This window comes from Eleutherodactylus coqui, chromosome 10 (assembly GCF_035609145.1).
Source record: "Eleutherodactylus coqui strain aEleCoq1 chromosome 10, aEleCoq1.hap1, whole genome shotgun sequence".
NCBI lineage: Eukaryota > Metazoa > Chordata > Amphibia > Anura > Eleutherodactylidae > Eleutherodactylus > Eleutherodactylus coqui.
Genome location: NC_089846.1, coordinates 60,894,767 through 60,906,733, shown reverse-complemented (window position 1 = coordinate 60,906,733; position 11,967 = coordinate 60,894,767). Strand labels below are relative to the sequence as shown.

Below are 11,967 nucleotides of genomic sequence, written 5' to 3'. Positions count from 1 at the left end.
GAGCAGAAGCTGCTACTCTGACCCCTGTATAGTGTTCAGCGCAAGTAACTGCAGGAACAGCTCTCATCAAAATCAATAAGCGCTGCGCCTGAAGTCACAAGTGCCGGCCACTGTACAGGGGTCGGAGCAGCGGTATCTGATCTGTACCCATGTATAGTGGCGCCGACAGTAGGAACTCAATCAGCTGATAGCCTGTGATCTCTAATGGCATACCCCTGCTGATTAACTGTTGATGATCTATATTGAGGATATGTCCTATAGTATTTCCCTGGAAACCCCATTTAAAATCAATAGAATTACCTAATAATTTATTAAGAGTTTTATGGGTTAAAAAGTATATATACGGATAAAATCCTTAAAAAAGCAGTCCCCTGAAAAATACCATTTTTTTCATCCCTGCTCCCCTCACCTGATTGCCTGTCACACTCTGGAGGTCTCTTCTGTGTATTCTACGGTCTTCCATGCAGTGCAGCCTCCTGTCTGAAAATGAAAGTAACATCAAGATGGTGCCTGATAAGCATCAAACAATTCCATGATGCATCAACAAAGCCTTAGCTGGAGTCTATACTATCTTTGCCTGCTGGGAGGACAGTGTAAACATCATTAACCTCTACATTCAGCTTATTAAGCCAAAAGACCATAAGTATACAGTCACGGAGGATAAACGATCCTCATCCTCATTATACCTGTGTGACAGGAACCTCCAATCATCATCAGTGCCCCTGAGAGCAGCGTGTGTGGTACAGCCAATCCACAGGAAGCTCTAGATAGCGACCCCCTTCGGAGAACAATTTTATTTATTTATTTTTTTAAATCTTTCATTGAATGGTGAAGAATTTACAAAGTTTATTAAAAATATTAGCACTTTGACCAGAGCAGATATACTGTATATTCTTATTTCCTTAAAGGGATTGTCTGAAACTTGTTTTTTTAATCAATCAATGATGTCCATGCAGCAACACAAATTGTCATATGATGATCTCTCCCAGCTCCTTGCATCTGCCTGGTCCTCTGTGCCTAGTGTTTTACAGGCTGCAGTTAGCGATTGAGCACCGAGCTCAGTCACTGGTTGCAGCAGCGTATGATGTCCCATTATCAGGCTGCTGCAGCCTGGAGCGATAGTGCTGGACACATCAGGGAGCTGGGAGAGGAGAGTATAGGATTAATCATCTTGTTGCATGGACATAATTGTTAAAAAAAAAAAAAAAAAAAAATTTTAAAAAAATCCCTTTAAGCTGGCTTTATACTTTAGATTAAAGGGATTATGCCAATATGCACAAACGCTCCCACAATGTGGGGCAAACAGCTGATCACCCTTGGCCCTGCTCAGAGTACCCCCAGCGATCAGCTGATTTTATCACAACTGCCCAAGCACTCCCCCTGCAGTATTATTAATGTAGTATTAATATAAGCCGAACCTATTGATCTCAGCTGACCATCTTACGTAAGGAGAGACCCGACGCCTGTCAGTGATTTGCTCTCCTCCGATATGCATTGGGGTTGGGTTGATGATAGTGGTTGTCAACTGATTGAGCATGCAGCCATCCACAACATATGTCCAGCTTTACTGATGAGCACTCTACATCACCACGTTATTTATCGGGTTTTTATTGAAAATTAAAAAAAGTTCAGAACTGCAAAAATACATTTAACAGGCTTACTAAATAGAAAACAAAACAATGCAGATAAAATGTGACATTTATATTCTGGGCTCAACTCAGATAATTTATGTTTAGCTTTCGCAGATATGGCGTTGACCAAAATCCTCTTCCTACATCTTCAGGCTAGAGATGGGCGAGTCAGGAGAACCAGTGAGGCTTTAATGGCTCGGCGTCATATGTACTTGTTCCAGTTGCTACACGGCAGCTCTCTATTATTCTAGTCGTCACCCAAAGAACAGCCAAGGAGGAACCGTGAGATACTGGATTCTGCAAAGTGCAGTTATATTGGTCCAAATGTCACAAATCTGCAAACCCTTCTACAACATCATGACGAGCAACATGGGTTCTTCATTTGGCTCCCAAACAATCAACAATGCCGCTGCTCTTCAGCCCGTCGAAGAAGAAGAAGTTGTTATGTGGAGAATCTCGTTGGGAAAGAGCCTGGACATAAGGAAGAAAAATACAGGGTATGGTGAACGACCCATCTGTGATACTCATGTGTGTGTATGGGGTGAGGTCAGCACCTACCTTCACCACCTCTTGGCCCAGAACTCCTCCCCCAACTGCACAGACGGGGGCCATTTCCGAAAAACAATAGCTGTGGAAAACAGAAAGCATAAATTAGAAAACAAAACAAAAAAAAAAGTGACAAGTGAACGTCCTTCAGAGGATCTAATAATTGAGCCCTACCGTTTGGTCACTGTGTAGCATGCATGAGTTGCGTGTAACATACAGAGGACTACACTCTGGCATATGTCACCCATGTTCAGTGAAAGCACAGGCAATACCAGACAAATGCCGGACAAGGGGGAAAGAAGATAATCCAGCAAGAGAATGTCAAGGGATGAAGCCTTTCACTACCCTAGACCACCAGCGAAGCATACGTAAAGGGATTCTGTCACTATATTTTTGCAGCCCTTTCGGTGTGCAGCATAAGATGGTGACAGTCTAGCCAATTACAGCGATCAAATTTTACTAGTAATAATAATAATAATAATCTTTATTTGTATAGCGCCAACTTATTCCGCAGCGCTTACTAGTAGCACACACATGCTGAGGACTACAGGAAATAGTCCTCAACATTCATGAGCTACAGCTAGCTACACTCACTCTGCCCTCCAGCCACTGATTCACAGGTGTCTGACAGTTAACTTCCTATGCCCAGTAATAGCCAATCAGTGAGCAGAGGGAGGAGTGGGCGTGGTTAGCTGTAGCAAATGAATTTGGAGAACTGCTTCCAGTAGTCCTCTGTCTGTCTGTCACTAATAAAATGTGAATTTCTCCCAAAATACTGCACAGATACACACAGCAGACATCTCTGTAATCAATGGGCCTATAAAGAAAAGTGGCAGCATCCAATGGTGCAAAAAGTTTCAATGTTTATTCTTCCATAACCTTAGGAGAAATGACATTGCGACCTATGAACTAGATCTTTGTCAAGTAATCAGTACGCCTGTCACTCTGTGTTGCTGCTGTCAGTGTGGGCTGAAAGAAGATGGTGACAGATTACCTTTAAACACTCCACTATCCTAGACCACCAGGGAAAGCGTATATTAAACCTTCCAAAACCCTAGATTACCTGGGAAGTGTGTAGTCAGTTTTCTACTACCCTAGACCACCAGAAAAGCCTGTATTAAATCCTTCAGTACCGTAGACCAAATGGAAAGCCAACATCAAACCCTCCACTACTCTAAGACTACTAGGGAAGCATGCATTTAAACCTTCTACTATCCTAAGGCCACTACCAAAAAGGGTATCAAGTCCTCCACTACCCTAGACCATGAGGGAAGCATGCATTAAAAGGAAATCTATCTCCTACTTTTAACCCTATAAACTTAGCTTTTGGGCTGAAAGTAGGTGATCCACCAAGTCTGGGGATGTAATATTTGGGGTGGTTTTACACGGGTAATAAAATCGTGCGATTGTCGCCTGCTGCAATAGTCAGTAAAAATCAGAATATGAAACCAATGATGTACAATGGTTTACAATGGTTTCCTTCCCATCTGTGAGGTTTTTACTGATGCGATGTTGAAAGGATAAAAAAAAATAGTGTCTTACTCCATCTTTCTGCGATGTATGTTTTTTTTTTAATTCTCCCATGTATTCCTATGGAGGCTACTTTTTATTGCATTGCAGCGTTATAAAACGCGCAGTGCGATTTTGACATTACAAAGTCCAGTTGACTTTGCGATAAAAAAAAAAAAAAAAAAAAAAAAATAGCACGATATTTTCTCAAAAAAAGAGCATCACTGACACTCACAAATCGCAGTGAATAAAGCTGTGATTTTGCCACAAAATTGCAATTACCCGTGTGGAATTAACCTGTCACTTACCTTCCCCGATGTCATTGCTGGCAGCTGCCACTTTATGCATTGAGTAGCGCTGTTAGGCAGGACTACTCAATGCATTGAGCAGCGGTGGGTTCCAGCACAGATACATGGGGAAGGCAAGTATAAAGGTTACATCCCTGGACTTAGCGGATCCCCAACTTTCAGCCCATAAACTTAGCTTATAGGGTTGAAAGTAGATGACAGATTCCCTTTAAATCCTCCACTACCCTAGACCACCAAGAAGTTGGCATTAAAATATCCAAGACCCTAAACTAAGGACAATATTGAGGAGAATAGCACTAAGACAGATAAAGGAAATACAATCTGCAGTCCTATCCGGCCGGTCCCCACAATATTAAGCCATGTTTCCACTTTACAGTAATATAGATATATTTGTCTTGTTGCTGTTGTGGATAATTGTGAAGATCTGATGTTCCTGTGGATATTACACACATGGCTGGACACAACAATTACTGGTATTTGTCGAACAAGTGACACGTGGGCCAATGCTCACAGCTGGCATGATGAGACCTTATGTGTTGCTATATAGTATTATCATCATGGGTAACTGGTTTATTTGACTTATTACTGTATTTAATGGGATTGATAAACATTAGCCCTTTCCCTACCAAGGATATATATTATACGGCATGACTAAAGAGGACAACTCTAGGCGCAGCATTCTGGAAACAGCTCGTTTGAAGTTGGGACCACAATAAAAAGTTTTACTCCCTGGCTCTGTGTCTTTGTAGGGGAGAAGGGAGCTTTGGAGTGAGAGCAGGAAGATAGAAGACGGCCCGATACTGGGATATCCTATCCTCCCTTGTACAGCTTTCCGGTGACCCCCAAGGGAGGTAATATATGAAATTTGATTAATGTTATCATTCCCCTTACTGATTAGAGAAGAGATGTAGTCTCCAACCATTACAATTCTACTAAAGGAGTGAGAATTGGAGCAGTTGCACATCTAGTCACCTTCTACAGGCCACGTGTCGGCTCAAATATTTAACAGGCATTATGTGAACATAATTGAATGTATGGACTCTGTACGTCAAAGGCCCATTTACACCAGCCAATGATTGCTCAAAGATCGCTCAAAGGACAGTTTAAGTGATCATTTTGCATAAACTTATAAGTAGCTACTCAGCTACTTAAGAGCAATTAAGTGTGCAAATGAAGCCTTCCTGAAAACAGTTAATAGCCCAAGGACTCTTGTCTGCATTCAGATCCTTTGTTCTCCAGCTGGAAACAATGCTATCAGCACTCCCTCCCCCCCCCTCCCATCCCCCGTGGAGAACTGCTGATAAGGCTGAAGGACGATTTTTAGGTTGGACTGAATTTAAAGATCAGCCAGCAGTGCACGAAAAGTGCACAATGGGCACTCATTTAGATGCAACGATGATCGCTGAAACGATCGTTTTTTAGCGATCATTGCTCAGTGTAAATGGGCCTTAAGACTTGTGTCTCAGCCTCTGCTTTGAAGGGCATTTTTAACCGGCAGAAAACGGGAGCCAAAAGACAAAAAAAAATGGGCAAACAGACAGAGAAAAAGGTGTTCTAGTAATATATGTACTATAGATTCTTGTGCTCCATCTCCTATGCATGGTTTTCAGCTCACACATCACCCTTCCACAGATCTTTCTCACGAGAGTGCTCTGGGGCCCTCACCTTCGTATTTTAAGGATAATGAACATAGTATAAGTTGCATTTCTGTGTGTTTCCTGGAAAAATTCCTTTCATTAGCAATACACACCCTAAGGAGTTAACATATTTTAATCATTAGAACCCACAGCCAATCAGGAGTTCTTATGATTGTAGGGGTATGCATTTCTATTGCTACGTCATTTGGAGTGTGTGTGTCAGGCTCAGTTACTCTGCATGCATGCGCTGCTCAATAACCAATTTGGGGCAGTACAGTGAAGTCAGAGGAAACCATTTGTTTCCTTTTACAAAAGGGAACCAGAGAGAAACAAAGCCAGAGAAAGGGGGAACCAGCGATAAAGCCAGAGAAAGGGGGAACCAGCGATAAGCTAAGCCAGAGAAAGAGGAAACCAGCGATAAGCTAAGCCAGAGAAAGGGGGAACCAGAGATAAACAAAGCCAGAGAAAGAGGGAACCAGAGATAAACAAAGCCAGAGAAAGAGGGAACCAGAGATAAACAAAGCCAGAGAAAGAGGGAACCAGAGATAAACAAAGCCAGAGAAAGAGGGAACCAGAGATAAACAAAGCCAGAGAAAGAGGGAACCAGAGATAAACAAAGCCAGAGAAAGAGGGAACCAGAGATAAACAAAGCCAGAGAAAGAGGGAACCAGAGATAAACAAAGCCAGAGAAAGAGGGAACCAGAGATAAACAAAGCCAGAGAAAGAGGGAACCAGAGATAAACAAAGCCAGAGAAAGAGGGAACCAGAGATAAACAAAGCCAGAGAAAGAGGGAACCAGAGATAAACAAAGCCAGAGAAAGAGGGAACCAGAGATAAACAAAGCCAGAGAAAGAGGGAACCAGAGATAAACAAAGCCAGAGAAAGAGGGAACCAGAGATGAACAAAGCCAGAGAAAGAGGGAACCAGAGATGAACAAAGCCAGAGAAAGAGGGAACCAGAGATGAACAAAGCCAGAGAAAGAGGGAACCAGAGATGAACAAAGCCAGAGAAAGAGGGAACCAGAGATGAACAAAGCCAGAGAAAGAGGGAACCAGAGATGAACAAAGCCAGAGAAAGAGGGAACCAGAGATGAACAAAGCCAGAGAAAGAGGGAACCAGAGATGAACAAAGCCAGAGAAAGAGGGAACCAGAGATAAACAAAGCCAGAGAAAGAGGGAACCAGAGATAAACAAAGCCAGAGAAAGAGGGAACCAGAGATGAACAAAGCCAGAGAAAGAGGGAACCAGAGATGAACAAAGCCAGAGAAAGAGGGAACCAGAGATGAACAAAGCCAGAGAAAGAGGGAACCAGAGATAAACAAAGCCAGAGAAAGAGGGAACCAGAGATAAACAAAGCCAGAGAAAGAGGGAACCAGAGATAAACAAAGCCAGAGAAAGAGGGAACCAGAGATAAACAAAGCCAGAAGAAAGGGGGAACCAGCTATAAAAAAAAAAAAGCCAGAAAAAAGGGGGAACCAGCTATAAAAAAAAAAAGCCAGAAAAAAGGGGGAACCAGCTATAAAAAAAAAGCCAGAAAAAAGGGGGAACCAGAGATAAACAAAGCCAGAGAAAAGGAGAACCATAAATAATAGAGAACAATAGATAATAGCCAAAAAGGGAACCAACAGAGAAGAAGGAAACCAAAAAAACCAACAGAGAAGAAGGGAACCAAAAAAACCAACAGAGAAGAAGGGAACCAAAAAAACCAACAGAGAAGAAGGGAACCAAAAAAACCAACAGAGAAGAAGGGAACCAAAAAAACCAACAGAGAAGAAGGGAACCAAAAAAACCAACAGAGAAGAAGGGAACCAAAAAAACCAACAGAGAAGGGAAAGAAGACTACATATGCTGATGAAAAAAAAAGCATGAATGCGTCCACGTGAGTAAGTACTGCTGGGAATTTCAAAATTTGATAGGTGTCTCATTTCAGATCACATTAGTATTTTATGTATATTTTTAAAATTTTTATATTTGTACAGATCAAAAAACTGTCCAAAAACACCTGGCAGTGAAAGGGTTAGAAAGCGGTTTACTTATCCCCTTGACCTGCTGAACTTAGCCATTTAGATAAATAATAGAAAAAAAATTGTTGTGAACCCCACACAACATAACCTAACTACGGTGATGAAGAACAACCAGGAGTGTTGGTGTGACATCCTGCAACCAGCTGCAATCTGTTGGGAAACTGGCAGCAAGTGATCAACTTCCCTACTAGCGCCACTTCAGGAGAAATTAAATATTACACAATACTAAATTAAATCAATGGCTGTAATGCACAGATGTGCTGGTCCTCCAAAGTGAGATAGATGCTCTTTGTAGTTGTTGTCCTCTCTACCTAATCGACGAGAGTGCAGAATGGGGTAACTAATACAGACCCACATCTCTGACCTAAAGGTCAATGATTGTAAACTCACGTAACGGACAAGCCTCTGGCGGTATCCAGCCTGCTCAGGTCTTCAGTTCTAATATGTTATAAAGTTACCTTGCAAAGTCTTCTTGCAGCAGATCGGGGTTAACACCCAAAGAATCCAGCAGATCATTGCGGATCTGAAGCAACGCCTCACAGTCCTCTTGAAAGCTGCTGGGCTGAGGGTCTCGTCCTCTGTCAGTGCGGAACTTCATTATAACTACGGAGACAGAAAAGATCATTTATCGACAGGACGAAGCAGTCTTCTGCATTATAGGAGGGTGCCGCTGGTTTTATCCTTCCAATCGGGATGTAATAGGGGTGCCCCAGCTTCACGACTCGGCTCTCTAGAGCTAACCAAAGACATGAATAGACCGCCATCTCTCCTGATTCCCCCCATTTGTGCATTAGGTTAATAAGGAAGGAGGAATAAGTGGCTGCCAAACACCGCTGATCTGGATAATGAAAACTGTAATGGATTTAAAAAAATTAATTTTGTCCAATGGCTTTCCCTTAGGGTTAAGTTCCATTTGCACATGCCGATGATCAGGAATGGCATGACCATTTGTAAGCCCGATCATGCCAGGGATCAGCCAACAAATGAGCAATTGGACCTTTCATGCAGGCAAGTTTACAAGGCTTCCTGGTCAGCCACACATAATCCCCATGTAAACAGAGGATGTGCTGACGACTGATACCACAATTAGTCCTTCCCATACAGATTGTAACGATTGTCCGGCCCCATACTACTGGATCATCTGCCACCTTGATGAGTGCCAACACACATGCTATGGTTGTTGGCTTGACACTTGTTACCATGAGCAGATTATCCGCCGTGTTGAACCACCTTTAGACTAGGGCTCCACCAGGTTGCTCATGGGTGGTGGTACGTATTGCTGTATTACTGAAATGGGCGACCAACTTGCAAGTTTGACCGCTTCAGAATTCTTGTGATCGTTGCAAAACCCTTCTACCCATACAAGAAGGCATGCAAGTCATGGCAACAATTTTGCCACAACTACACAACTTCATGCTTCAGCAACTTCTAAAAACACAGTTGCGCAAAAGTCCCATCCCACTCCTTTCAATAGGAAACATGCAAAAATCAGGGTAAAATATGTTCTTCAACATTACAGCAAAATTGTATTTAGAACTGTAAGGCCTCATGTCCCCGGGGAGATCGCATTCCCCATGCGGGAGCCCGCAGTGGAGACTGAACCTGCCTGCGGCCGAGGACATTGTAGGATTCTACTTACCTGTCCGAGCCTTCTCTTTTCTTCACTTTGGATGTGTGCGGTAGCGCTGGCTGGTGCGCCGCTGCCCTTGCACATTTTTTTTTCTTTTTTGCGGCTCGTCAGGCCACGGATCAGACGGCTTCCATTGACTTCAATGGAAACCGTTCGTGCAGGATCCGCACTGAAATGGAGCATGCTGCGATTTGTTTTCCGGACCGGAAAGGTCCGCAGATCAAATCCGTGTGCTTTAATTCTAGTGCGGACGCCCATGTTTCCCTATTGGTAGCTTGATTTGTGGAAATGAGGGCTAACATGCAATCCAAGTTGTCATGTAGCTCTAGCCTAAATGTCTATTACATGGTTGATTGGATCTGCCCACTGCAGAAAGTGTCCCCCTTCCAAGCACGGCCATTATATTCATACGCCATGATGCAGCCAACCCCTTAAGGCAATGATGGACAGAGATTAGTCATGGGAACAAACTGCACCCCAAAAGGGACAAGAATGTCTTCCTAATGGTCATCACAGAAAGGACTTTGGCCCCATATGGCATCAGTCCTGCAGTGGACTGCACGGTGACCTGACCAGCCCTTTGTGTCTTCCCTATGCCAGACGAGTTACGATCTCCATTGTCTGCTCCGAGCCTACACGTCCCCTGCAGACTAATTCTAAACAGAAGTGTCTGACTAATGCAAAATTTACATAGTCGGACGGAAAATATGAGACGCTTTTAACAGATGAAAGATGGTAGTGATAAAGCGATTGAAGTGGAAAACAACAGTTTCTTCATTAGAGCCGCACGCGCTGCTGGATTCACAAACACAGGGCTCAGACAAATAAGGGAGATGGAATAAATCCTCCACAGTGCCACCTACTGAAAGGCAGCATTCCTTCGAGTCAAAGTGGGACTTTTTATACAAGTCTTGCTACAATGACTGGGAATCAAAAGCAAAGCCAGACCCCATGTACATACAGCTGTTTCCGGGTTATTGCCCATCATCAGTGTACAGTAGGAGTCTGGCTTTTGCTAGTGAGAGGCCAGGGACAGGGGTCAGAAACGCTCTTTTCTCCTTAGGGAGAGCAACTATATACTATAAATAAGGGAGGAGACTCAAAGACCCCTGTCCCTGGCCTCTCACTAGCAAAAGCCAGACTCCTACTGTACACTGATGATGGGCAATAACCCGGAAACAGCTGTATGTACATGGGGTCTGGCTTTGCTTTTGATTCCCAGTCATTGTAGCAAGACTTGTATAAAAAGTCCCACTTTGACTCGAAGGAATGCTGCCTTTCAGTAGGTGGCACTGTGGAGGATTTATTCCATCTCCCTTATTTGCATATTACCCAGAGGAGCGTGCGTGGCCATTTGAGTCTCCTCACTTATTTATAGTATATAGTTGCTCTCCCTAAGGAGAAAAGAGCGTTTCTGACCCCTAGGGCTCAGACAGACACGAGGCAGCGCATGGAGGATCCCTTGTCCTCACTGCCCCCTAGTGGTCACAGGGAAACAGGAAATAAAAAAATTAAAAAACACCACCACAAAAATATTTTCTGGTGATAGGCTATATTGTTGCAAGGCAAGAAATTGACCACACTGACGTACATGTATGTCAAGGAAAACCTTACCTGGAGGCGGCTGTACCACGACTGACTTTAAATCACCTATCCTTAGGATAGATGATAAAAGTACACTTTGGCACAACCCTTTAAGGCACATAGCTATGCATGTACATTTTGGTAATCAGATGGACTTAAAAGTTGTACCTGTTGGTGAATGATGGCTTCCATCATAATAGGTAAGAGCAGGAAAACCTCAGTAGTGGCCTCAGCATCTAAAGTCCCTTCATCAACCTATTAGTACCCAGCAAGACCCCAATGGGTTATGATGGCAGCTAGGGGCCTAACAAATGTCCCCCGGTCTGCCATCAGCAGCTTCAGAGACACAGCCCAAGGGGTCAGTTTAACACAGACACATAAATGTTCTGCAGAACTAGGAATTACGGAGCACTATAAAAGCAATGTCTGCGTCACGTATACAAAGGGAGCGCACAGACGTAACGTAGCATTAAGTGGAATACGAAAAGCCTCCCCCTTCACCCACTGGGGAAAAAAAACTACTCATAGAAAAGAATGGTGAAAATTTATTTTTAAACAATATTTTTTAAAAATAGTCTGCGATAAAAAAAAAATACACATATTTGGCCCCACCGTAATCTTACCAGTCTGTCGAATAAGGTCAACATTTTTTACTGCATCATAAACAGTTGAAAAGACAAAAAACAAACAAAAAGAAATGGCGGATATTTTCCTTTTTTTCGATCTATAAGACGCCCCGGATGATAAGACACACGCCCCGTTTTAGAGGAGGAAAATAGCAAAATAATATTTTGAACTAACGAAGGGACGGTGCAGGGGATGGTACCGGGTGACGGAGCAGCAGAGCTCTGAAACACTGGAGTTCTGTGACAGCAGCACTTGTGTACAGGCCGAGGAAGGGAAGAATCCGACTGGTGGAGGCGGCAGCAGCAGATCCTGCCGGCGATCACCACCGATCAGCGGTATGTAAGGGGCGGCAATGCAGAGGTGAGAGAACTAGTAAATATTTGCATATTTGTTCACACGATAGTGAGTTTGCGTGATTTAGTTTGCACAATCGCGTGTTAAACTCGCGATCGCGCTGGCAAGATTTCCACAC

The 11,967-nt window shown here is 43.3% G+C and overlaps 1 protein-coding gene across 1 annotated transcript in view; it reads right to left on the bottom strand.

The window, feature by feature from the left end:
• Positions 1-1,592: 1,592 nt before the first annotated feature.
• Positions 1,593-11,967, bottom strand: part of SAE1 (SUMO1 activating enzyme subunit 1) — a 50,047-nt gene continuing 39,672 nt past the window's right edge. The window contains exons 7-9 of the mRNA XM_066581130.1: positions 8,113-8,257; positions 2,190-2,259; positions 1,593-2,102 (exon numbers count right to left, since the gene is read on the bottom strand). Of these exons, the coding sequence (XP_066437227.1) occupies positions 2,010-2,102; positions 2,190-2,259; positions 8,113-8,257 (308 nt within the window). The 3' untranslated portion in view covers positions 1,593-2,009. The remainder of the gene's footprint in view (positions 2,103-2,189; positions 2,260-8,112; positions 8,258-11,967) is intronic.